Here is a 24793-nt window from a genome sequence, read left to right on the forward strand (position 1 = left end):
TGGGCGTTTTAGCACCAGAGGGTTTGAGGTCGAAAAATGAGCGCCATCTAGCGTTGAAGGTAACGAACTATTCCACGGAAACTTGGGCGGCTGGGCTGTCTCGACTCCCACGAGGCGGTCCGAAATTACTTCGGGCAGCTTCAGAGAATCAAGAAAGGGGCTCGAAGATTCCGTAGCTCTACGAGCTCACGTACGCGTGATCTGACATAGTATGAGAGAGCACCTTCTGTGCACTTCTGGCACCTCTAACCGCACGAGTTACATGTTGCGGGAGGTCAGCACTTCACGCAACTTCGGAAAATCGATAAAGAACGTGAATGGAAGCCTTTCAAGAATCTTGTCATTCTTGGAGTTTTCAGGAAATAATCCACCAAAATTTTCACAAACGTAACAAATATATGCAACCCATTACTAACGACCCTGAGATACGCAGCAGGAAATATTCACCAACGTATGTTCAAATAATCGATTACGACAAAAATATGTGCCTATATAGGTCAAAACGTAAAAATGCCTGCGAAGCCGAGATTTGAAATTGTATGCTATTGACTTTAGCTGTTTAAAATCAAGCAGGAAAGTCGAGCTCCCGTAACATCGCTCTCACGATAGATCATGTCTCCATTAGATGCTAAGGAAGTTCGTCGTTACTAGTGTCGTCGTTGATGCAATTATGCCAAATTTGGTCACAATGTGTGCAGCACATGCTCGCAATTCGTAAAGACAAACATTGTTTACTTTTTAAGTTAATCGATAATTTTGAATCGTTTACATGAAAACATACTCTATATCCTATTGAAGTTAAAAAATTATATGAGCATATTTATTAATGTGAGAAGTTATATAAAATAATGTAAGAATTAAATATTTTTTGCAGTAACTTGAAGTAATAAACTTATTACAATTATACGTTAATTCAATATTATTTTTTAATAATATTAAAGGAAGTTAATTGTTTTACATTTTGCTCAAATGGTATTTTATGGGGTTTAAGTCAAAATAAATTTGTAGTTGCATATTAATTATGTTAAATTGTACTGACTATGAAGATGAATTTTATTATTATCGTTTTGGTAAGATAAATTTTGTAATATTTGTAACATTATACCTACAAACTACTTTACTATTTTAATTCAACAGTATCATTTCTGTTTTAGTGGGTACCCTATGTGTTTGTATTTAAGGAGAAATTATTGCATTACATTACTGATAAACTTGCAAGAGGTTTGATGATGTTTAGTAGTTAAACTTACAAGTAATCATGTTGGAATACGAGAATCAAATGTTTTTGGAAATACTCCATGAGGATGGTTTGGTTGTTACAGCAAAGTAGTTACATATTATTTTGTTTTTGTGTTTTATATGATGCATATATATATACATATACATATATTACTTGTTATTTTAGGGGACTTGGAATAGAAACTGTATTTGCAAATATATTAAGAGCTTACACAGACCCTGGAAACCTAATTATAGTCCTGGGGACTACAAATTATGAGGAACAATACTTCATTGACATTTTAAAAACTTATGGAGTCAAACAACTGCCCCGTGTTGTAACTTTTGAATGCTCTTCCGATGAGAGGTTGGAATTAATATTTTTTTCCAGATTTAAAATAAATATTTTTCTATTTCAATTTTAGCCTGTAATTATTAATTAAATAATTATAGAGCAATAATGTATCTAGAAGGTGGAGTGTTATTTATATCAGGTCGAATTCTTGTAGTAGACCTTTTAAAAAATAGAGTTCCATTAAATTTAGTTACTGGAATTCTTGTATATAAAGCCCATAATATTTTAAGATCATATCAAGAAGCATTTGCTCTTCGTTTATATAGACAAAATAATAAAGTATGTATCAAAGAAAATGGTTAGTATGTATATAATGTAAAATGATAATGTTTTTATTAATTCAATGAATTTTTATAGACTGGTTTTATAAAAGCATTTACTAACTCTGCATTAGCATTCACTGTTGGATTTATGCATGTAGAACGAATAATGAAAGCCTTATTTGTCAAACAATTGTATTTATGGCCACGTTTTCACACACTTGTAAATGATAGTTTGACAAAGCACAAGGTAACATTTCATTATATTATTTTATTACGATGTGACATACACTTTATATTAAAAATTACACAAAACAATTTTATTATCTAGGCAGAGGTCATTGAATTACATGTAAAAATTACACCAAAAATGTTGAACATTCAAACTTGTTTACTCGATGTGATGAACTATGTGGTAAAAGAATTGAAAAGACTTAATAAATATGTAGGTATACAAATTTTTCTAATAAATTATATAAACAATATTAAATCTCATTTATAATTCATTTTTGCAGTTAGATTTAGACGAATTAACCGTTGAAAATGCAATAGCTAAAAAGTTTCACAAGCAATTGCAATCACAGTTAGATCCTATTTGGCATCAACTTAGTTCAACTTCAAAACAATTACTCTCTGATTTAAAGACGTTACGAGCTCTTCTCGCGTAAGTATTTATATTCCTTAATTAGTTAAAAAGAGTAACTTGTTTTCAAAAACAAAACTATTTGTATAAAAATATGCAGATGTTTAACATATGAGGATTGTGTATCATTTTATGCGATGTTAAACCGCTTACGTACTATGGAATATGCTGTAAAAAATAGTGGGTGGTTAATGTTAGATTCTGTAGACAGCTTATTCAAAAATGGAAAGAATAGAGTTTACAATGAAAAAAATGGTAACCCTATTATTTATATAATTTATGATAAAAAAATATTTACATTATCTTTCCCGTAATTGAATGTAATTATGTACAGAATTTAAACCTGAAGAAAATCCAAAATGGACGGCTTTAACAGAAGTATTGCTTGAAATACAGCATCAAAATAAAAAAAAAGGAAATAACGGAAATAGCGAAAAAATTCTCATTTTAGTACATGATCGTATTATATGTTATCAGTTAAGAAATTTGTTAACTAAGGGTTTTAAAGAATATTTACTTCATGAGGCAATGAAGAAACTTTCTCACAAAGGAATAGAAAAAATAAAGTACGTAATTAATGCGAAACAAAATTTATCGAGCGAATTTTCATTCGTGAAATTAATATATTATAAAGCGTATTTTAATATTTATCATTAATTATACTTTATTTAATCATTGTAATAGCGAAAGTATAGAAAAAGAATCATCATCTAATGAGAAAAGTAAGGAGGATGATATGAACGATAACGAACAAGATACTTACGTATTAACTCAAAAAGTTAATGAAGAAAATCAATCTAATTCATCAACAGATGATAACAAACATGAAACATTATTTGAGGATTGTTCACAGGTAAGAATTACATATATTATATTGTACCATTTAATCTTTTGACTGTCTATAGACACTCATTAAACAATTGTCTGTGTGCGTTGAACCTTTATAAGTGTAGTCAAAGGGTTGATGCAGATTTAATATAAATGTGTAAAAAATGTAATATGACTTATGTTCCTCTAATAGATGGCTGAATTAGATTTAACTAATGTAACAACAAACGCGCCTGTTATCATAATACAATCTTTGAAAAAGTACGGTGATCCAATGTCTTTACATCGCGCTTTTGCAGAACATATGCCAAATAATATTGTTATGTATGTAGCTGATATTTCGGCTGTGCGGCAAATTGAAGTATGTATTGGATTTAAATAGATTTAGATAATTTATGAACGAAATACGGTTATGGATATTTGAATAAGTATACCTTTTCAGATTTATCAAAATAATAATCCATCAATAGATTTGAAAGTATATTTCTTAATTTATGGAGGTTCTGTAGAAGAACAGGAATATCTTACATCACTACGACGAGAGAAAGAAGCATTTCACAAATTAATCAATGCTAAAACTGTAATATTACTATACTATAAGTTAATATATGTTTATATGTATCCTAATTGTATATTTTTACTTTTCAGACCATGGTCATTCCTGATGACCAAGATGGAAAGTCTGATTATTTGAGTCTTGCAGTGGAAACAGATACAGACGCAACAGAAAATACACGTAAAGGTGGATTACCAACTCAGCCTGAACTTCCTAACACTGTAATAGTTGACATAAGAGAATTTAGAAGTGAACTGCCTGCCATACTATATACACGAGGCATGGCAATTGAACCTGTAACGTTGCAGGTATAAAAGAAAACTTTTGATTCATTATATATACATTATCTTTGTTTTTTATAGGCATTAATATTTATTTATCGGAAGATGGTCGATATTAAAGAAAAACGTTTATACAATTCTTTTCCCGTCAATGAAAAAAAGTAATTGTAAGTTCTACCACTGCTCATGGTATATTTTCTTTATTTAATATTGTTTATAGGTTGGAGATTACATTTTATCACCAGAAATTTGTGTCGAAAGGAAAAGTATTTCTGATTTAATTGGTTCTTTAAATAGTGGAAGATTATACAATCAAGCTGTTTCTATGACAAGATATTATAACAAACCGATGCTTTTGATAGAGTTTGATCAAAATAAACCATTCTGCTTTCAGGTAAATATTGTTTCCGTATTATGAAAAGAAAGTATTTGAGATTTTTAAATTTTGTAATTACAGGGATATTACTACGCTAGTAAAGATGTACAAAATATGTTCATAACTTCAAAACTTCAGTTATTGACTTTACATTTTCCTCGATTAAAACTTGTATGGTCTCCCGGGCCTCATGCAACAGCACAATTGTTTGAAGAATTAAAAGTAATAAAATAAAATTACAACGAACAGGAGTTCATCGTTATTCTATTCGTTTTATTAATTTTCAATAAAAATTTGTAGCAAGGAAGTAATCAACCGAATGCAACTATAGCTGCTCAAATTGGATTCGAAGAAAATAAACAGGCAGCGGAAAAATTCAATCCACGCATTCAAGATTTAGTTGCCAAATTACCAGGAGTTACTACCAAAAATTTGGAAACAATTTTGAATAAAGGACAATCATTAGATCATCTCAATACGCTTACAAAAGTATTAAATTTATAATTTATAAATATAGATATAATAGTATATCAAACTTTCTAGGATTAGTTCACATCATGTTTTGAAATAATACTTTGCATGGTTTTTGTATAACGCTGAAATTAGTTCATTTAAACAAAATTTTAAATTTACATATTTTGTAGGAGGAATTTACAAAAATGATCGAAAATAAGAATGATGCACGAATGTTATACAATGCGTTTCACGAGAAAAGCTCTCCGGCTGAAGAAAAATCAAAGATAGGTAATAAAAAGACTGCAGTTAAAGGTCGTGAAAAAAAATTGTTTACTAAAATCAAGCAATGATGTTTGTATTGAATTATACTTTAATTATATATAAAATTTGAAATCATGTTCACTGTGTGATATAGAAACAATTATATGTATATAAAGATTTTTGTAGAGAATAAAATACATTTTTATTTATTAAAATTTAATACAACTTGAAAATAAAAATTTATAATAAAAATAAAGAACTTATTGAGATGCTAACGTGAAGTACATTTATAAATGTGATTTTTATTTAATTTTTTATTCTTCTTTATACTTCGTTTATTGATGTATGTCAAAAGTTCTCATCAAACATAATATGGCTGCATTTAATATATCTTGTAATAATGGTATACAAACTTTTGAAACACTTATATCAGCATTAACTTGCTTTGCTTCAAATATACTGCAATTAAAGAATGATATAAATGTAGTTAAATAAAAACTACTCTTTTCTAGTTGAAAATTAAATGTCTTACTTAGCAGTTTGTAAATCTCCACATTTATGTGAAATTTCAGTTTTTGCAACAGTTTTCGATGCTATTTTGTGTGCAATTTCAAATATTGTATGTATAATTTCACAAGTATCAATTGAGATATGTTTCGAACAAAACTAAATAAATCATTACCTCTATTATATTTATAACAAATATATATAATTCTACTTTATTGTAGTTCAACTTACTTTGTGATCTTTATAACAAAAGATATAAGCTAAAATAATTTTAGAAATTTCTATAATAAACATTAATTTTTCTTTTTCTGTCATTAAATCAGGTTGAAATTTTAATAGTAATTCACGAAGCATGTCTGTACTCGTGATATCATAGTTTTTCTTAGAAATTAAGCGAGTCTCTTCACACAGACACATATCCATACCTATAAAAAATGTTTAATGTACAACAATATTGGTATTTTATATAATTTACAATCTGTGTATACCTGGTAAATAATTAATTGAAAGACAATAAAGATCATTCAAATATCGTTCTGCCATTAAAATCGACTCTGTGTCACAAACATTTCTATCCACAATATCATCAAGCCATGATGTGTTACAATAAAAATTAAAGGCAATATCACTAAGTTTCGTATCTTCTCTGTCAACGCTTATTGATGATCGACATTTCTATAATAAAAGCAATAGTGAAACATATTCAATCGCAATAATAAGATATGACTGAAACTGATTATAATCTAAATTAAAACATTAAACTAATAACTTAAACCAATGGAAAGAATTTTACTAACATAGATAACTTTTGATTCTGTTTCAAGTATAGGTTCATCTACAAAGAGATAGTCTCCACAATATGAAATTACTATTTGTTTTATAGGATGTTCGTAGTATGTTGGCATATTTTCTAAAATTTTTAAAGTTTCTGCACCATCCACCAGTTGACTTTGTATAAATTGTAACAATGAATTGTTATTTTATAATTCATTAATTTAGTTGTAGATAAATACTTATACTAAAAGATTGTTTTTATTTGACTCACCCAAAAGCAACATAGAAATAATTCATCCAAGGATTAGGTTTTAAGCATACAATAAACTGAGATTCATTGCAATGTTTTCCACTATTTGCTAATGAAAGAATTCCACGACGGTCATGAGGAATGCAATACAATTCATCGGGTATCGTAATATTATTTACAGATTCTTCGTTTATTTTGGGTAATGCAATACCTGTGATGAATGAGATCTCAGATTGAATTTAAAAGCAGTTACGCAATACTAATAAAAATTTAATTGAACATAAAGAATAGTAACTTAAATAATAATACACTTTACCACCACATTGAAGCCATCCATTTTTTACTATACGATGTACACGTGTATTTATATAATAAGAATTTTTGTAACATTTTGTTACATCATCATATCCAGTACAAAGATTTAAAAAATGTTGACAAGTTAATGGTAATAAATCAGAATACAACTAAATCAATGGAAAGTTGAATAGAATTATTTAATAAAACTATGATGTTATACAGGGTGTTTGGCCACCTCTGGGAAAAATTTTAATGCGACATCCTAGAGGCCAAAATAAGACGAAAATCAAGAATATAAATTTCTTGACTTGAGGCTTTGTTAAAAAGTTATTAACAATTAAATTCAAAAATTTCAAATCGTTCTGGAAAAATTATTTTCGGTTGCGGGAGTCAATTACAATAATTTTTGGTGAATAGACACACCCTCGAATTCCTACGCACTTTCGAGAAAAAAATTCAATACGGGCGGAACTTTAAACGTTAATAACTTTTTAACGAAGCCTCGATCAACAAATTAGTATTCTTGATTTTCGTCTTATTTTGGCCTCTACAATCTCCCATTAAAATATTTCCCAGGGGTGGCCGAACACCCTGTATAAAATCAAAACAAATTTAAATTCTTACCATAAATATAAATGATCCAATGGTACAACCATCTACAGTAAATGTAAAATAAACATATTTTCTCTAAAATTTAATAGCAGTACATTATTATGTAACTTACATTCTTATATTAAAATATTATGCAAAGCAATAAAATAATTTATGCGTAACACAAGAAAATTTACTTTGGATTTTTCCATAAATTGTTTATACCGTTCTGCTGCAAGAGATTCATAATACCCTATGCCAATAGGTAAACTAAAAGTATAAAACTCACTTATGTAATGTAAAAGGTCCACATCACAACCGATAAATTTATCATTTATAAAGACTGCTACAGGTTGCTTTAATGACCATATTTTACCTCCAATTTGCTAAAAATAATTATACATGAGTTATGAGCTATTTGTATTAATATTAGTTACAGGCATACTATATTATGTAACAAAAATTATAATTACCCTTTTTTGTTTTTGAATATATTCAAACCAATTCATTTGAAACATTTCTATAATTTCCGGCCTTATAAATTTAAATGGTAAATGTTGATGTAACTTTTCTGTCCATATTCGAGCCTTTTGAAAAGCGATAGTATTTATAACACCTACAACTTTAATTCTAACATAATCGTTATCAACCAAACTTGAAAAGTGCTTTTTCAATAATCCATTTTTATCTTTATTTCGTATCATTATACTACTTAAGATATTTATATCTTCCTGTCACTATACTATTTAAACAATGACTCAATTTTTACGAAAATACATGAAACTAATTCAATGTAAAAACAATTTAAAAAAAATATATTTCCAATTATGGCATGAAGGTAGTTCTATATATGTGCATACATGACATTTAAAATGCATATTCACACATAATAATATCTTTATACATATAATGTGATAATTTACTCTTGTTGAAATTTTTGGTCGAAAAAAATTTTTTCAAATCATTCTGGAAAAATTATCATATCATGATAGTATAGCCAGATATACATATCATTTTCTATCTCACTTCCTCTTGTGTTCATTTGTGTAACCTGTTGGTAATATTGCGAGTGACACGAAAATGGTAATGGAGCTCTAGAGCCCCAGAAAAATGGGCCGAAAAAATACATTGGGTGAAAGGTCTACTCGTATACCCTGTCTGTGGTTCGTGCTCCGTTCTAAACATACTCAATGATACACCGCATCAGTTATGAGATCGGGATGTATTAAGTTTTAATTCTTGCCACGTATAGTATTGAAATCTGTTGCAAGACATTGTCGATTATGTTACATGCGGTATCACAAACGAAGTATACGAGTAAGATCCTACACCTTATGGACTTTCTTGCTCCAATGTCCAATCTGACTCCAATACTTACAATAGTGAATGTATTTCATTGAAATTTAGTCTGGAAGTAGAGCTCATGGATACTTACAAAAAAGTATTAAACAACATTTCCATAGAGCGTCAAACAAATTTGTTAAAAATCAAAAACGAATTTTTAAGACAAATCGACAGGGGGTAGCTGCTGAAATTTTTCGGCGAAAAAAAAATTTCAAATCGTTCTAAAAAAATTATTTTTAGTTGCGGGGGTCAATTGCAATCAAAGAATTAATATAATTATATTAATACGTTATTTCTAAACATTGTGGTGTAAGGTAGAAAGATAATGCAATTAAAATGATGCAAATTTAATGAGAACGCTGAAGATTACATTGAGGTATATACAAAATGAACTTAATTTAGTTAACAATGGTAAATGAAATACGATATGGAGCCAGATGATGCGATCTATCATTTCCTATGTATGTACATCTATGCAACGTAAAGGGCTACGTAAAATTTCTGAGACCGATGTAACAAAATTATTAACTGTATCTCTATCGGAGAATTTTAAAAACATATTAACTGTATAACAATTTCATTACGAGAAATATTATCGGAACACTGCACTGGTCGATATAAAATATTTCAATGAATTAAAAAGTTTTCATTTCGCGACGGTGGTATTATTAAGTACATATGATTTAATGCAAGCGACTTAATGACTGTATTCTATGTATATTCCTAGGAAAGTATTTCTGTTAGGTTAGAATTTTACCAACAACATTTTACCAACAACAGTAAATGTTAACACGTAACAAGTTTTAGATGTGTTTACATCTAAATACATTAAGAAATTACAAATGATTTATTTCCGATTTTTGACACATTTACAGTAATTTGTATAAGTAATCGTTACAACTTTTAGATAGAGTTCTGAATTACAGAGAATAAATGAAACACTTGATGTAATTGCCTGAACAATATATAATTACATATACTTAATAAATCATATAATCCTCTATATTGTTATAAAAAAAAGAAAAAAAAAACGACCAACCTTTTCGTAGATAATTCGTTGGTAGTGTATCAATTAAAATGCGATATTATTTTCTCTAAGAAACTTCAACTGAAACTTAAAAATCGGAAAGATGACAGTTTACTTGCTGCAAATTCCGAAGCAAGTTACAGGAAGAAGTTATTAATATTATCATTACACAAGAAAAATTAAGTTATATATATATATATATATTTAACTCAGTTAAATTAATCAATATATATATTTATATGCGATAAGCCTCTAATGTTAAGTGTATAGATAATATCGATAATACCGTTTTTAACAATTTTAAGACAGTTATCCCAATTTCTAGGATAACAAGTTTTCAGGACTTTTATGATATCAAATACAACATGACGATACCTATATATACTAACTAAAAGGATCGCGTCAATGAACAAGTTTGGCCTGTAATAGATATTACGATCTCGTAGAAGCGAATTTCCCGATTCGTTTGGAATTGTTAATAACGTAGTAATGATATAAATCACTTCATTTTTTATTTGTGTTTGGGACATGTAAAATATATAAATCTACTATCATTATCTTGTCATATTTATCATCGTGTAGAGCTAGCTAGCGCCTTACAGTTTTCTTTTTACCATTATTATTAAGACATATTATAAATATTTTATAAACGGCGAAGTAATGTTACACTATGTACAAAAGTATGATCAAAATCTGCCTATGCAAAACTAAATATGCAAATGCAATAAACAGTTGCATTTTTTCAATAACAGTCTCAGAAATTGCAGTTTATCCATTTTTTTTTCTTTTTGTTTTATTATCAATTTAAACTTAGTATAAATGATTTTCAAGTTTGTATAATAATTATTGAAGCCGCCTCAGTGTTATCTGCAGGATTTGTCCTACGCACGTTCCGTACAACGTGAAAAAACGGCAGTTTCAAAGATAAAAGTATCACGGATTAATTTTTGCAATTCAAGAAGAGCTTCTTTGACCTTTTTGCTACATTTTAAGAACACATAGTACACTATCATACCGTAAAAAACCTGTTCCTACGTTATAAATCGTTTGAATATTATATTAAATGTACACAGGTCCTTTTCTTTATATCTAACCTTCTTAATCGATTTATGTCGCTAGAATGTGGTAGTCGATTATCGTACACTTCAATGGCATAAGTGAAATGACAAAAACAAAAATGTTTTGTTCATACAATCCCTTCACTATAATGGTCCGTAATATTCGATTTAAACTTTTTTTCCACTTGGTAAAGTGGAAATATTATTAAAAACAGCTTCATTAACCATGCACATAAAAATACCACATTCTAAACATAATTCGCATTTGTACTTGTCGTAAATCATTCATGAAGAGAAATAAATGCTTATTAAATATTACTCTTGTTCACCCTTAAGTGTCCAATGATACTGAATCATCAAGAAAATATACTATGACGTGTAAATTAATTGTAGTATAATAAATATATGGAACAGAATTTTAAAAAATCACTGTTTTGCATGATTCTCGGTTAATAGAAAGTATCTAAATCTTTGTATCGAAAAACAAAATCATAGAATATGAAACTTCGAGTATGAAAATTACTTCCAACACGGATATAATGACTATAAAATTATACGATCACGTATTATCACCGCACAGTTTTTATACAGCTCAATTATTAAAGACTAAATTTTTATTCATACCTCAAGTAAACGATACATCTTCTTCTGGAACTATGCTTTCTAACGGTACAGATTCCGCATATCCACGAGCTATTAATTCCTCAGCAAGGGATACCACCTATGGCATATAAACGTAACGTAACAGTTATTTAAATATTGGTTATATTCATCAAAATTTTCATTTAAAAATACTCACCCCGTGTTTCTGAATATTCAAATAAAGACTAACGTATACGCTTGAATTTATATAACCTTCGATTTGAGCTTGTCCGGAAATACCAGAACACATATGAGCAACTACATTGTAAGCCTCTTGATCCCACACACCTGATACGAAATGCATAATTAAATGTAGAATAATACCGTTAATTAAAAAGTAAACAATAAAAATGCAACGATGCCCTACCATTTTTTGGCTGTACATTCGCGAGGAATATTTCAATTGCTTGCAATGGTAATGCAAGGTAATCTGACCTAATCTTTCTCATTTCTATACTACTGCAATACCAATAACCCCCATGATCGACAAGCCGCACTAAATGCCGTTCGCCAAGAGGATCTGGTTGTTCGATATATACCCTAACCCACCTATTGAACCATTTTGCAACGAACACCATACCTTCTGTAAATTATAACGTCCAATCTTAGTAAATGTAATAACGGAGAGGATCAATTATTTGATTAATTTGTACAGAAATCTTTGGATATTTGAATCGAGATGGAGTAAAATGTAAACCTACTACTAAGTTCATCTGGAACTGGCGGTGATTCTGTCGTGTTATATAATAATGTCATGCTTTCATCTAAAATTCGCAAGGATGGGTATGTGGGATGAGTAGGAAGCTGTACGAAGAATCGGTTTGGTTTTACTATATGACATACAACAACATCGTTGTTTACACCCTCCACTAACGACAATTGTACTAGTTCTGTGAACCACGAGCTCTGGTTTAACAATGTTAATTGAAAAATCTGTTCAAGAGTCACGTGTGGATACTTCTTCTTTGGAAGCTTCTGACGTATCATATCCAGAGCAATGTTGATCCCTTCCGTGGAACCTTCTATACTACAAATTTGCTGATCTCTGAATATAGGATTATGTCTGATGATTATATGAACTTTGGCTTGCTCACGAATGCTTTGTAAGAAACTACCGTGACGGCCGATTACTTTTCCAACTAAATTTTGTGGGACATTAAATTCGTACACCATCGGGATTGCATTGTCCTTCGCGTGACCCGTGATACTTCCTCCTGGAATAAATATACGATTACGGCTAGTGTCAGAATATCCTAGACTATGTTTTAATTAATTATTAAATTGTACCCTTTCCACTGTCTGTGCTTCCTTCGCTCCTGGCTTCGTCCGTGACGCTGCCTTCTAAAACGCCAGAAACTGGACTGTGATTGGCAGAATCTCGTTCGGATAACGTTTGCACTTGAGTTTTAGTACTGTCTTTTGTCGGAGTGGCAACAGGTGGCTCGTTACTTGGAGTGTAATTGCATTTATTATTTGTCTCGTTCTCCTCATTTTTATCAACAACTTCCAACGGCGTATCTTCAGAAATTGTTGTTTGTTCTTCCTCTTCGGTAACATTTTCAAATATCTTCCTCGCATTAGTACTCGAATCGACAGCGTTTTCCGCAGAAGCCACGCTTCTGCTTCTGAAAACCATATCGAAATTACTCGTTTTAGGATTGCTGCCCAACTGTATATCCATTTTGTGCGACGCGGAATTCAGAAAATTGTGCCATCCTTGATCATCTTCAGGCGTTATCGAACGCATGGAAGCAGGCTGCGAGCCGTTCTTCCTTTGAGGGATATCTAAGCTCTCGCTTCTCTTTCTTGGGCTACAAATCGTTTCTTCTGTTGGTTGACAAGAAGAACTCACCGTGAACGACTCATCAATTTGCATATCAGAATCGCAGAAGTTCAAGCTAGATTTTACAGTAGCAGCTTCCTTTTCGGGATCGACGAGACTTTCGTCGGTGTAATCTAGATTATCTACTCCACCTGGATCTGTTCTGTCCACTCGACGACGTCTATACCACAGAAGGCCAATAATAAGCGCAAAAGCTGGAAAACTCCACTTCACAATTTGGATATGAGTAGCTGACATGTTTCAAATCCACCGTTGCTGTTGTTATTGAAGAATTTCTTATCCTAAAATAAAAAATCGTTTTTCTACTCCAGTGCCTGGTCATACAACGATTAGAAATATTCAGAATATCTTCCTTTATCGTTTATTTACAAAAACATAAATATTAACATATCTCAAAAAACTTGATAAGCAATTTACAGAAATTGGGCAGCTTTTTGGCGTTACATTGCTGTTATTAATTTAATAGTACGTTCAATAGTGCGTTCCATTAGAATTGCATCGATAGTGAGAATTCAGAAACGATCGAAAATAATCGTACAACTTCGCTTTTACACTGACTGTGCAAAGTCGATGAAATTTAATTCTTCGTCAGATTCTCGTCTTACTTGGTTTCCTTTGTTAATTATCGTTCCACAAGCGTAACTTCCGGCCACGACTACACTTAATGGAATAACTTAATTCAGGAAAAGATAATTGAGGGCTGTTATAATTTCGTAAAGTAAACAGACTGTACGAACAAACATTTCGTACTTTAAATGTAAATGATTAAATGCGAAATCGCGTTGAAGCATTAAATAGATTACACCAAAAATATTATCGTATAAACTATACAAAAATATACTTTATAATCATAATTAAAATTATGTTATTTATTACTAACATTAATTGATTATAATACCGTCACTATTTCCGTATGAAGTAATTCTTCCAATTGAATATTTATATAATTATTCCAAATTTAATTAATGGATATAGGACAGAACATTTCGAAAATAATTTAGACATGCAATCGATTTCAATTATAAACCTACATCGATACCAGAAACGTTCGTTAACAATTGTGGAGCTGGTGTACGAACAGTTTACACGTATAACATTTATGTACTGATAAAGTTATACTTCGTTCGGCTAGGTCAAGATTTTAATTGATTTCGCACCGTTTCGAATTATACACGGTGCTTCAACAAACGTGGTTCATATTTTAACAGTATAGGGAGTTTCTAAGTCTAACTCATGCGAGTCGCGGCAGAATAAATAGAAATCCGTGTTACATACGGTGCTTCAAAGTAAACGTGATAAGAATTCAAAGAATAATGGGTGTTTCGAAGAACACGGTATAAATTCGAACTATACGTGAAGTGAGAAAAAAAATATGTAAATTCAAATTATAAAGGTGTTCTAGAATACGCGATATGAAAGATAGATGCAATATACAGATAGATACGGATTACACAGGATAATCCAAAATATATGTATGCTTGAGATCAATGTTAAGAAATTTAATTTCTCCGAAAAGAAATATATAAAATGAAAATGTAAAAGGTGTGAGCAAGTATTTTCAAAAATCGACATTTTTGACTGGCCGAGCCGCGTACTTTGAGCCATCCTGTACATTACATTCGCCTACGCTAAATGCGCGCCGAAGGTTTCCATCTGTGATGTCTGAAGTTCAAAGAAAACACACGATCGGCGGTAAAAAATTTTCGAAAGCAATAACGAGGCGAACAGAAACATTCTTGGAGGAAGAAATACTTGAAATTCTCCGATCTACGTGAAACGATACGTTAGGAAAAGACGGAACGGTACACATATGTAACGATATTCCCTTTCTCTCTGCGCCTCTACCCGTAACCGGTAATTTTCACGATGCAGAATTACGTTCGAAACATCCATAATTTCGTGCAATCTCTAATACGAATAAATAAAATTTTAACGTCATCGGCGAGATAACTTTATTTTTCACGGTGGACGTGGGCAATCGACGTCGAACCAAGGAAATTCAGGGTACGTTATAGATCACAAGGCAAATAGATATACGACGAAGGTCGAATTTGTAAACGTTTAGATTCACATACCATCGTTACATCCATGCTTACTTCCATCTGTGAACGTTGGTAGAACAAACGGGCCAGTTCAGTCGTTTTATAAACGTCGGTATCGTTAAAAGGGAATTGAACGTCTCGTAATAACGAACGATTAATCGTGGAGTCGTAGGGGCGCGTGAAATAATTCAGCAAGCGAACCGAAGGCACTCTCGCGTTAACGTGACTGACGCGGCACTGCGGTTTGCGGAACGACCGCGGCATTCTGCACGTGGTAACTCTGGAGACCAGTTCGACTGGAACCGCTCGCGATTGCGCAGACGCGATTACGTTAAGCGGCACTCACACGGTGATAACGCTGATAACGATTTACTTTTTTTTCTCTATTTTTCCTTCGACGAAACTTGTTCGATCAAATAGTACTGTTGTAGTTAATAATCTTGCGCGCGATAATGTAACGAGTGTCGTTTTGAATGTTATCCAGTCAAGGAACAGACACTACTTATAACGAAACAATCCTTTTACGATACTGTTCTTTATCGAGGCGTTTGGACCATCGTGGTCAAAGTGGGAAAAGACATTGTCATGTTTTATTTTCTGGAATAGGATATCGTAATTAAGAGATATTTTGTGATTTGACACATCGTGCGCCCTGTAGTAGTCGCTGCGGCAACTATAAAAGTAGTGGAGGGGATAGAGAGACTTATAGCGAGACGCGAATGAGAACTTATAACGAGAGAATTCTGTAAACCTTTTAACTTCTTCGATACTGAGTTTTTTCTTTGCTTCAAGTTATTTGGAATTTCATAAATGTATCAAGTCGATATAATCGTGGACCCCTTTTGGTAGTTCATTCCCCCTCCAATTGAGGGGGAAGGAACTAACACAAATACAGACGAAGAAAATTCGAAATTTCGAGGATTTCCCTCTTGTATTCGCTGCTGTAAATATACACATATCATATGAATAAACTGGTAAAAATATACATAAAAAGATTGTGTTAAAAATTAATTTAATAAAACTTATATCTTATCGTGTAAAAGATGGGGCAACAATTCTGTCCGTATAAAACATTCCAGTCATTTTCAGATGCAATAAAAATGTATTCAGAAATTGTACAGTACAAGGTGAGTCGTATTATGGTACTTTTTTGTCTTTTTTTTTTGGTTTAGATCAGTTTCACTGTTTCAATGGAATCTCATACGTTTTTTATTCCTAGTGTAACGATAGATATTTAACCGATTTCAACGAACTATGATACAAGATTATTGAAGGTCACAGTATATAGAACATGATAGAGAGATGATAGACTATAGGTATCGATACAATGCCTCACATTTTCCTGTATTGTTGGTTTAGTCTGTGGCATACATGTAAACGGATAAATGGCAAGAACAATAACGGATACCTTGAATTGACATTGTTGAGAAATATTAATTACTGAACCTTGTGTCAATAGTATCAATACAGCTCTTAATCAATGATTAGTGTCGAACAGCTGTGTTCGTGTAATCATTTGCTGGACTTAACAAATTCTATTTAACAGGTAATAGATAAATAATTGTTTATCTTCTATTATCCAAGTAAAAGTTTTGCCCATTTCCGTCGTCAATCCATTTTACAATCGAGTTGTAGAATGAATCAATTTGGAACAGACAAGACTTTCTCAATTCTGCTGGGCGATGACCAGTAACGGGATCGAGAGCACCTGGGTTGATCATTATGAAAGTGGCTTAAGTCAAATATCTTATATACTATGTATACATATACATATATCATGTATTAACGTAATGTAACATAAAATACGTGATAAATTGAATCAACAAAACACAGGGGTTTAGGTATTTTGCCTAAATATTTTTTAGGTTGGCATTTTTTCAAGATCCGTTCTTGTCCTTTCCAATAATGCGAATAAGTTGATGTATTTAGTTTCTCGTAAAATGCATACTGAAAGTAAAAGGATTAAAACTGTCGTTCAAAGGAAGAGATTATGCAATGCTGCATAAAATTATAGGTTTTCATCGCATAGGCGTTAACACGAGACACAATTCCGAACAAGTAGGTAATCAAACACGAGCTAGGCGCAAAAATTTTTCTGCTAACACGATAAAGTAAAAAATATCGACGATTACTAAAGTAAAATAAATCTATCTTTTTTTTATAAACGAAGAATTCATAAAAGTTAGCTATAAAACATATTTATTTAGATAAATCATATATGTAAGTAAATGTCAAGCTCTGGACCCACCATTTTGAAAAAAAAGAAATATTTATCAAAACAATAAGATTTCCATCATTCGAATGTTTGGAATCGTCAAACTGCTTCTTTCCTTTTATAGAAATATCTATAGATGTCAAAACTTTCTCCCCTTCGTTTTCAGTAGAATTTTTATAGCGTGTCGAAAATATAATTACATAATAATAGATTAAAAATTCAGAATACTTTTAGATACTTCGTATGTGAAAGCGATAAATGTATTACATCATTAGAAGATTCTCGGAGTCACGATTGAGTAAGAATGAGTTGCAAACGTAAAACACAAAGTAATGCATAACTACGATTTGCATTCTACGATCTACATTGATAAAGATTATGAGCATATTTGCACAAGTCATATTTCTTATCTAAATAAGTTTTGAAACTTTTCTGCAAATATTTTTCCCTATAAACTGCATCAAAGTTCACGATAATATACAATCATAGTTATAAACATAATAGTAGTAATTATAATTTACAATCGTAACTGCAATACGCGATTTATGGTTATAGTAGCATGGGTGAGGTTAGAAAATTATAAGATAATTTCTAAACTCGTATTTCCTTAACCTTAACGAATGTTTCATTCTTCACGATTACGTGTGCTAAGCTAATGAATTAACTGATTAATGAATCGGTATGTCAATTGTTGTCGAATGATTCCATCGCTAGGTTAAGTGACCAATGGCCGCTTAATCTTCTACGATGCACCGTGCACAAGTGAGAAAGGAGATTGGTCGCTGTGAGGTATGAACGCGATTTGAGCTCATGCTGTTTGAAACGGAGAAGGGATATGCACTGGAGGAAAAACAAAAAGTTAAATTAAAATGAAACCGGTAACTGTTGTCCGACAGAGATCGAATCGGCGAGCAGTCACTCGAGGAAGTGGGTTACGTGCAGTTTCACGCGAAATAAAAATTTAGAAACGAAGAACAAAAGGAACCAGAAGATTATGCACAACATGCCCATTGACTCTCTTATTTTCAATGAAATTTTCGATTGTTTGAACTTTATTCGCATTTAAACTTGTTACACAAATTTTTAATGTCATGATCTTATGTAAAAGGAAAAAATGTTTCCGAAGACCATATTGTTCGAGATTTTAGGACCACGTTGTTTTAAATGGTTGACGTATTTCCATTGATGGACTATTATTGTCGACCAAAAAGGCAAATTCAAGGCTGCAACAAATGAGAAGAAAAATCTAAATAAAGAAATTAAGAGGTTAATGAGACTAATAAAAAAGGCATAGAATCTTTTAAAAGGGAACCTAACCCGACTTCGTTTGTGTTATTTCTAGTCTCCGTCAGATAGTGTAACAATCGCTTTGCTAACTCTTCGGAAACCAACTCCCTAGGGACAATTCTCTAAGCTGTCACTATACTTACAGCATTCTTGTATCGTTAGTCAGTTACAGGTTAGATTTACCTTACCAGGATGCGAGAATATTTGTATCGCGCGAAATTAAATCTAGGTCCTTTCGTTACTTTTCCAAGCTACGACTAACCATTCTGTAAGCTGCAACATTGATTCCAGACGGTAGACCGGTTCCCATCAGGAAGCTGCCTCTCCATTTATACATACTAATGCACATTCACGCGTACGTGAGCTCCGGAGCTTCGGACAGCTTCGGGGAGTCGAGAAAGAAGACGAATATGAGACTTTCTTTGTCGTTCTTAAGACACCTCCAGTCGAATCAATGGTCAAGTTAATTTCGCAGATAATGAACACTTTTGATACATTAGAATCTCGAGAATAATTATTATTCACGTGAAATAATGTTAACTATGAAATAGTTACTCTTTTTTAAATTAATTATTTAATTAAAAATTATTATAAAATGAAGAAACCGCAGTAAAATCTTTTAAAAGATATCCATATCTAACAGTTGGCGATTCTTTATTTACATACGAACAATTCAATACGTTGATAATTGAGATTGAAGCAATTCTGAATTCACAACCTTTACTCCCGCTATCCTCTGATACCAATAACCTGACATTCGTTCACTTCTTAATAGGTGATTTGTTGTCGTTGTAGAGAGTCATTTTTTAAATATTCCAGATAATAAATTGTCCTTGTGGCGACACATTCGAAAGGTCAAGAGGCATTTATGGGTCACATGAAATAACGATTATTTACAGAAGCTGCATTGCCAAAGTAAATGGCATTTTGGAGACTACGCATTAAGGGGTCGCTTTTGACGTCTATACGTGAAATTGGGGTATCAGTAGTTGTAGCAGATTTAGCCATTTTGAGTCTAACCTTGTTTACAAAAGTAAAAGCAGGCAATTCGACTGGGGGTTATTAGAGAGGGACAAAGAAAGGTTCACATTCGTTTTCTTTCTCGATTCTCCGAAATCGTCCGAAGAGCCGGAACTCACGTACGCGTGAATGTGCATTAGTATGTACGAATGGCGGGGCAGCAGTTCCCTAATAGAACCGGTCTGCTGTCTGGAATCACTACACTGCACTCGTTTATAATATTCTTTCATCGCCTTAAAGATGACATGCATCAGTTCCAACCACGGTCAACGTATCGATAACGACGTTATCATATATTGCGACGAAATGTTGCAAACGTTACTTAATTTGTTTCGCGTGTACAAGTCTATTCGTGGTCAGAGGGCGACACCCGCCTGATCTGGTGATTTTACTTGAGTAGGTTATTACGCACAGAAGGTGGGCTATTCAAAAAAATTCTTATTGAAACGATCGTTCCAAAAGAGATTTATTCCAATAAAATATTCTTAGAATAAACCTTTTAGAATAAAGAATAAATTGACCGTCATTCATTAATAACGAACAGGTATTCGTAATAAATTGCGAATAAATGCTACAAAAAGCAGCCAAAAACATTCCGTGTCGTTTTTTAAAACTAAATTAAACAAATTATATTTTTATACACGAGCTAATATTCCAATTATTAAGTAGCAATTTGTGACGTTTTTTCGATTGGCAATTTAAATTTTCATTTTTCCATTGTACAATACTTAATACCATGATTTCAGTTTGTATTTTTATTTAACATAGAACTGATAAACTATCGTTCGAATTAAATTTTTGCTATTTCTGGTTAGAAGACGTATAGATACGCGTGAAATAAAGATGATCGTGGTTCAACGTGCTCTTGGAATGTTCAACCTGTACGCAGAACGATGAAGTAACCGGGCACGGTTAAGAGTATCGAGCAGAAGGAACTACATAGTTCGTGAGAAGGATAGCGAAAGCCATAACAGAAAAAGGACACGCAAGAACCTTGCTGCTCTTCTGGATCACGTTTTCGTACAAGCTTGCCAGCACCCTCTGTGGCCGTTACACAGAACTAATGGTCACAGTTCAATTCATTCACGGGTGGCAATTATTCTTCTGTAAATAACTCATAATACTTAATTCTCGGAAAGAAAAAAAAATATGTATAATTCGAGCAATATGTTAAAGATCAAAGAAGTCACAGATCATGGCTTGGTCGAGAGGGATGAATACATCGAGTCTGTTGTAAAATTTAATAATTGCTACAATGTTATATAATCATTAAATATAAGCTCCAATGAGTTTGTTACTAAGAAAAGCTATTCGTTAAAAGAAATATAAAATACAATTATTTCAATTAATATTATACTTGCTTATGTATCGAAGTTAATAATTAAAAAGCCCTTTGATACCTTCAGCCACTTACACTTGCGAATGATAAGTGGACTACTTCTTATCTTCAGAGATTATGATGACTTTGATAGGTTTACATCTATCTACATTGTGCTTGTAATGTTGATAATATACATGTATATACACACATTCATGATAAATACTATCTATTGCAAGTAAATTGAAGGCAATCTTATGTTACAACTTTGTCGATTAAATGCGCGACCTTGTACACGCGTAAACATTTGCTTATTTACAAAGCAAACACACAATAAACCAGCTTTATTAATAATATTTTTGATTGTTTAAATAACGAGCAGAGAATCGGTGAAAATATAACTATACGTTAATTCGATAGCGTGCTTGTTCTTTAGAACCAGATTTTATGAAACATTTCAAACTTTGGACGCATCTAAACTAAATATATACTTTCTCTAATACGTTTCACAAAATTATATAAAGGCAATTTTGAATAAATGTATATTTAGGTGGTTATGTTTCATAACAATTGTTTGTATATTTTATACGAATAAAATATAATTAAAATAATAACAACGAGCATCAAAAGAATATTTCCACTGAACCACCTCAACGAATAAAGTATAAACCAAGGAGACATATATTTTTAGCGTATATAAATTTCTTCGTCAAATTATACGCATTATTCTTAACAATTGCTATCGCCGAAACGAGCACGATAAGAACGAAATTAAAATCAATGAAATATTCGTGGTATTTTAATTTATCCATTAGCGGGAAATTGCTATACGATTTAAAGATCCGTTTTATTTACAAACAAATCCGGACTAATTCTTTGTCAGGACAATTTCAAGTTTCGGCAAGCTGTCGCGTGTTTTCATTTTCGAACAATTAACCGACGACTCCAGTAACCTACGAAAATAACCAATACCGCATTCAGGGCCAACTACCTTAGAAAGCAAGTCGTTGGTGTACGAAACGGATGTATCTTAGAAATAGCACGTAACTAAAAGCGACTCCGTCGTTGACCCTTTAAATGTCCGTACACAGATGGAGGAACAAACAGAACCAACACGTCATAGCCACTTACATGTGGAACGCTTCACGCATGCATATTTCCGAACGCGTTGTTTTTAGAATACTTTACCGACTGTCGCTAATAATTAAACGAGATAATAAACACAAACTAGCGACGAGCGTTCATTACAAAATTTACGGTGCAACTTATAAATACTACGATCGATGTATATGAATGTATGTCTTCGATCGTGCAAATAGAATTTTACCGTGTTCTACGAACGTCAATTTAAACACGTGAAAGAAACACGCGTAACGGTCGTAGAATGTTCTACAAATACTATAACCATTTGTCTACACCTAATGTCACCTTCCAAGAACTTTCTGATTGAGTTTAACTAAATCAATATTACGCTTTACGAGGGAAAGAATCCATGTGGGATAACAGTCTTCAAGAGAACGATTATTAAAACACCGGTTACCCAAAATGAAGCATGCCACGCGTTTCAGGTAAGTGAATTCTGTCCCATTTCAGACGATCATGCGAATTTCGGCGAAGCAACTGCATGCGACCCAGAATATAATAACCTACAGTCTCCCTAGGAATCATGTACTAAAACGATCTTGGTCGATAAACAATCGAATTTTGTTAACTGAACATGTGTCGTAAATGTCGCAATGGATCGATTTAAGAGTTGTACGATTTTCAATTGAAGATGAATAAAAGATAACAAAGGAAAGCCGCTAGACGAGTCGCACGAGCATATGGTCTGCGTAAAAGTGATCGACATACCTGTGTAATTACTAGTAGATCGGCATTCAATTATATCTCAATCGTCTGCACGTCTGCTGCGAATAATTATGATGAACGTTCTGGCACACCAAATAACCAACTTTCTTCGGATTTTGTAGAAAATTATACCGTAAGAACACAATGTTTTTCCTCGCACACGAGAGACAATATGGCGGTACAAATTCGGGCACAGCATGCCCGATATAATGTGACCGTAGCGCCTCTCACGACGAACAGATAACTAAATCGTGGCGCCAAATCTCACTGCACTTTAAATTCTAAACATACGGAAAAGTTTACGAATACTATATTTAGATAATCTGTTAACTTAAATAAATAGATACTTGCAAGAAAAAGCCAATATTTGTTATAATATAATGAATAATCAATTTCGTGTTGGAGAATAACCAATTTCTACTGTTCGACCACTATTGCCATCTTCTGGGAAAGTGTTAGTACCATACATTGATACGATATCGAGTACTCTTCGATAAGTGAAACATAAATTTCCTTGTTATTGATCGTTGTATATATAGATATCTATAGGTTTAGGCCACGAAGATTTCCGAAATATAAATCACAGCCGAGGTATAAAATAGAATACAAGTAAAGATGAGGTATACGAATAGACTTTAAACCTTTTGGACTTTCGTGGCCCAATCTGACTGCCATACCGACCTGAAAATTCGGGGGTGATTTTAGCGCCCTCTTCTCATGGATGGTGGTCAGTTGAGAAACTATTCACTGAATTAGTATTGATGGCAGACAATTGCAGTGTGCAAATACACGTGAATTGACTATGGAAGGGATTGAAATTCATTTTTAAATCTGTTGGTAACGTTGTGAATGACACGAAAATGGTAATGGGGTTTCGAGACCCCATAAAAATGTGCCGAAAAAATACATTGGATGAAAGATCTACTCGTATACCACGTCTGAGACAATACTCCAGAATCTTTGATGAATCAATGAGAATCAAAACTAACCTAGCGAAGGAGGTCTATATTTATGATAACCTATGCAAGGCGAATCGCAGCCAATTTGCTAATATTATTTAGTTTTCAATTAATAATTGCACTACCCAGCTAAGAGTCATACGATTATTAATTAAACGCTAAATAATATTACCCAGGTCTCACCACGAGGAGGTTGCTGCGAATGGAGACCCGTCCTGACCGATCCCAACCACCCTCCATTAATAAAGATCTTTTGTGACCAACGATCCTTGGTCGAAGAAGAAACAAACGAAAGTGCAATCAATGAAAGATGCACAACTAACGAAGTTGAAAGAGTTTTCAAAAGAATTTGTCTTTAAATAAAAATAACTTGCCTAACATAATGGTTAACCAAACACCTGCTTAACTATAAATCTAAATTCGTTTATTATATCAAGAAACAATTCTAAATTCGCAGCCATTAGCTCGGTGTTACCCACGATAAAAAAGCTTTTCTATCGTGGGTAACATCGATTACCAGGTCTCACCACGTGGAGG

The 24793-nt window shown here is 32.4% G+C and overlaps 3 protein-coding genes and 1 long non-coding RNA gene across 8 annotated transcripts; 2 read left to right on the forward strand and 2 right to left on the reverse strand.

Annotated features, from left to right (window-relative positions):
* The first annotated feature begins 141 nt into the window (after nt 1-141).
* On the forward strand, nt 142-5450 carry Mei-9 (DNA repair endonuclease XPF mei-9). 3 transcript variants are annotated; one of them, XM_076777543.1, is made up of 18 exons: nt 142-850; nt 942-1070; nt 1155-1326; nt 1406-1585; nt 1672-1852; nt 1931-2083; nt 2165-2278; nt 2349-2497; nt 2577-2731; nt 2811-3042; nt 3161-3329; nt 3498-3665; nt 3747-3884; nt 3953-4168; nt 4362-4535; nt 4599-4739; nt 4818-5006; nt 5162-5450. In XM_076777543.1, exons 3-18 carry the CDS (start codon nt 1259-1261, stop codon nt 5321-5323), a joined length of 2589 nt encoding a protein of 862 aa, XP_076633658.1. In that variant the 5' UTR covers nt 142-850; nt 942-1070; nt 1155-1258; the 3' UTR covers nt 5324-5450. The 3 variants fall into 3 exon arrangements, with proteins under 3 accessions (XP_076633658.1, XP_076633657.1, XP_076633659.1); XM_076777542.1 differs by having other exon boundaries at nt 142-451; nt 556-1070; XM_076777544.1 differs by having other exon boundaries at nt 142-451; nt 574-1070.
* A 63-nt stretch (nt 5451-5513) lies between these two features.
* On the reverse strand, nt 5514-9021 carry LOC143347905 (putative inactive peptidyl-prolyl cis-trans isomerase-like 6). Its single transcript, XM_076777545.1, has 10 exons — nt 8127-9021; nt 7851-8039; nt 7687-7749; nt 7082-7229; nt 6787-6976; nt 6539-6689; nt 6230-6416; nt 5973-6166; nt 5767-5900; nt 5514-5693 (listed from the first exon to the last, which is right to left on the reverse strand). The coding sequence occupies exons 1-10, from the start codon at nt 8355-8357 to the stop codon at nt 5570-5572; spliced, it is 1611 nt and encodes a 536-aa protein (XP_076633660.1). The 5' UTR covers nt 8358-9021; the 3' UTR covers nt 5514-5569.
* Nucleotides 9022-9328: 307 nt separating this feature from the next.
* Spoon (A-kinase anchor protein spoonbill) lies at nt 9329-23477 on the reverse strand. Of its 3 annotated transcripts, none has more exons than XM_076777108.1 (6): nt 23301-23477; nt 13012-13848; nt 12426-12938; nt 12092-12307; nt 11882-12012; nt 9329-11803 (listed from the first exon to the last, which is right to left on the reverse strand). In XM_076777108.1, exons 2-6 carry the CDS (start codon nt 13802-13804, stop codon nt 11708-11710), a joined length of 1749 nt encoding a protein of 582 aa, XP_076633223.1. In that variant the 5' UTR covers nt 13805-13848; nt 23301-23477; the 3' UTR covers nt 9329-11707. The 3 variants fall into 3 exon arrangements, with proteins under 3 accessions (XP_076633223.1, XP_076633224.1, XP_076633222.1); XM_076777109.1 differs by lacking the exon at nt 23301-23477 and adding an exon at nt 19374-19566; XM_076777107.1 differs by lacking the exon at nt 23301-23477 and adding an exon at nt 15643-15925.
* LOC143347695 (uncharacterized) lies at nt 16475-17428 on the forward strand. The gene is made up of 2 exons (XR_013080656.1): nt 16475-16743; nt 16829-17428. It is a non-coding gene; the product is annotated as an uncharacterized LOC143347695 (long non-coding RNA).
* Nucleotides 23478-24793: the final 1316 nt, after the last annotated feature.

This window comes from Colletes latitarsis, chromosome 11 (genome assembly GCF_051014445.1).
Source record: "Colletes latitarsis isolate SP2378_abdomen chromosome 11, iyColLati1, whole genome shotgun sequence".
Classification (NCBI taxonomy): domain Eukaryota; kingdom Metazoa; phylum Arthropoda; class Insecta; order Hymenoptera; family Colletidae; genus Colletes; species Colletes latitarsis.

Bases quoted from the DNA above. Each gene is read 5' to 3' on its own strand.
- LOC143347905 (XM_076777545.1), bottom strand. From the start codon at position 8,357: ATGATACGAAATAAAGATAAAAATGGATTATTGAAAAAGCACTTTTCA. The intron at 7,750-7,850 runs GTAAATTTTCTT...ATTAAATTTTAG, and splicing joins AATTTATGGAAAAATCCAAA to AGAAAATATGTTTATTTTAC. The intron at 6,690-6,786 runs GTGAGTCAAATA...ATTTATACAAAG, and splicing joins TATTTCTATGTTGCTTTTGG to TCAACTGGTGGATGGTGCAG.
- Mei-9 (XM_076777543.1), top strand. From the start codon at position 1,259: ATGTTGGAATACGAGAATCAAATGTTTTTGGAAATACTCCATGAGGAT. The intron at 3,043-3,160 runs GTACGTAATTAA...TCATTGTAATAG, and splicing joins AAAGGAATAGAAAAAATAAA to CGAAAGTATAGAAAAAGAAT. The intron at 5,007-5,161 runs GTATTAAATTTA...CATATTTTGTAG, and splicing joins ATCTCAATACGCTTACAAAA to GAGGAATTTACAAAAATGAT.
- Spoon (XM_076777108.1), bottom strand. From the start codon at position 13,804: ATGTCAGCTACTCATATCCAAATTGTGAAGTGGAGTTTTCCAGCTTTT. The intron at 12,013-12,091 runs GTAGGGCATCGT...ATTTCGTATCAG, and splicing joins GAATGTACAGCCAAAAAATG to GTGTGTGGGATCAAGAGGCT. The intron at 11,804-11,881 runs GTGAGTATTTTT...TATATGCCATAG, and splicing joins TGAATATTCAGAAACACGGG to GTGGTATCCCTTGCTGAGGA.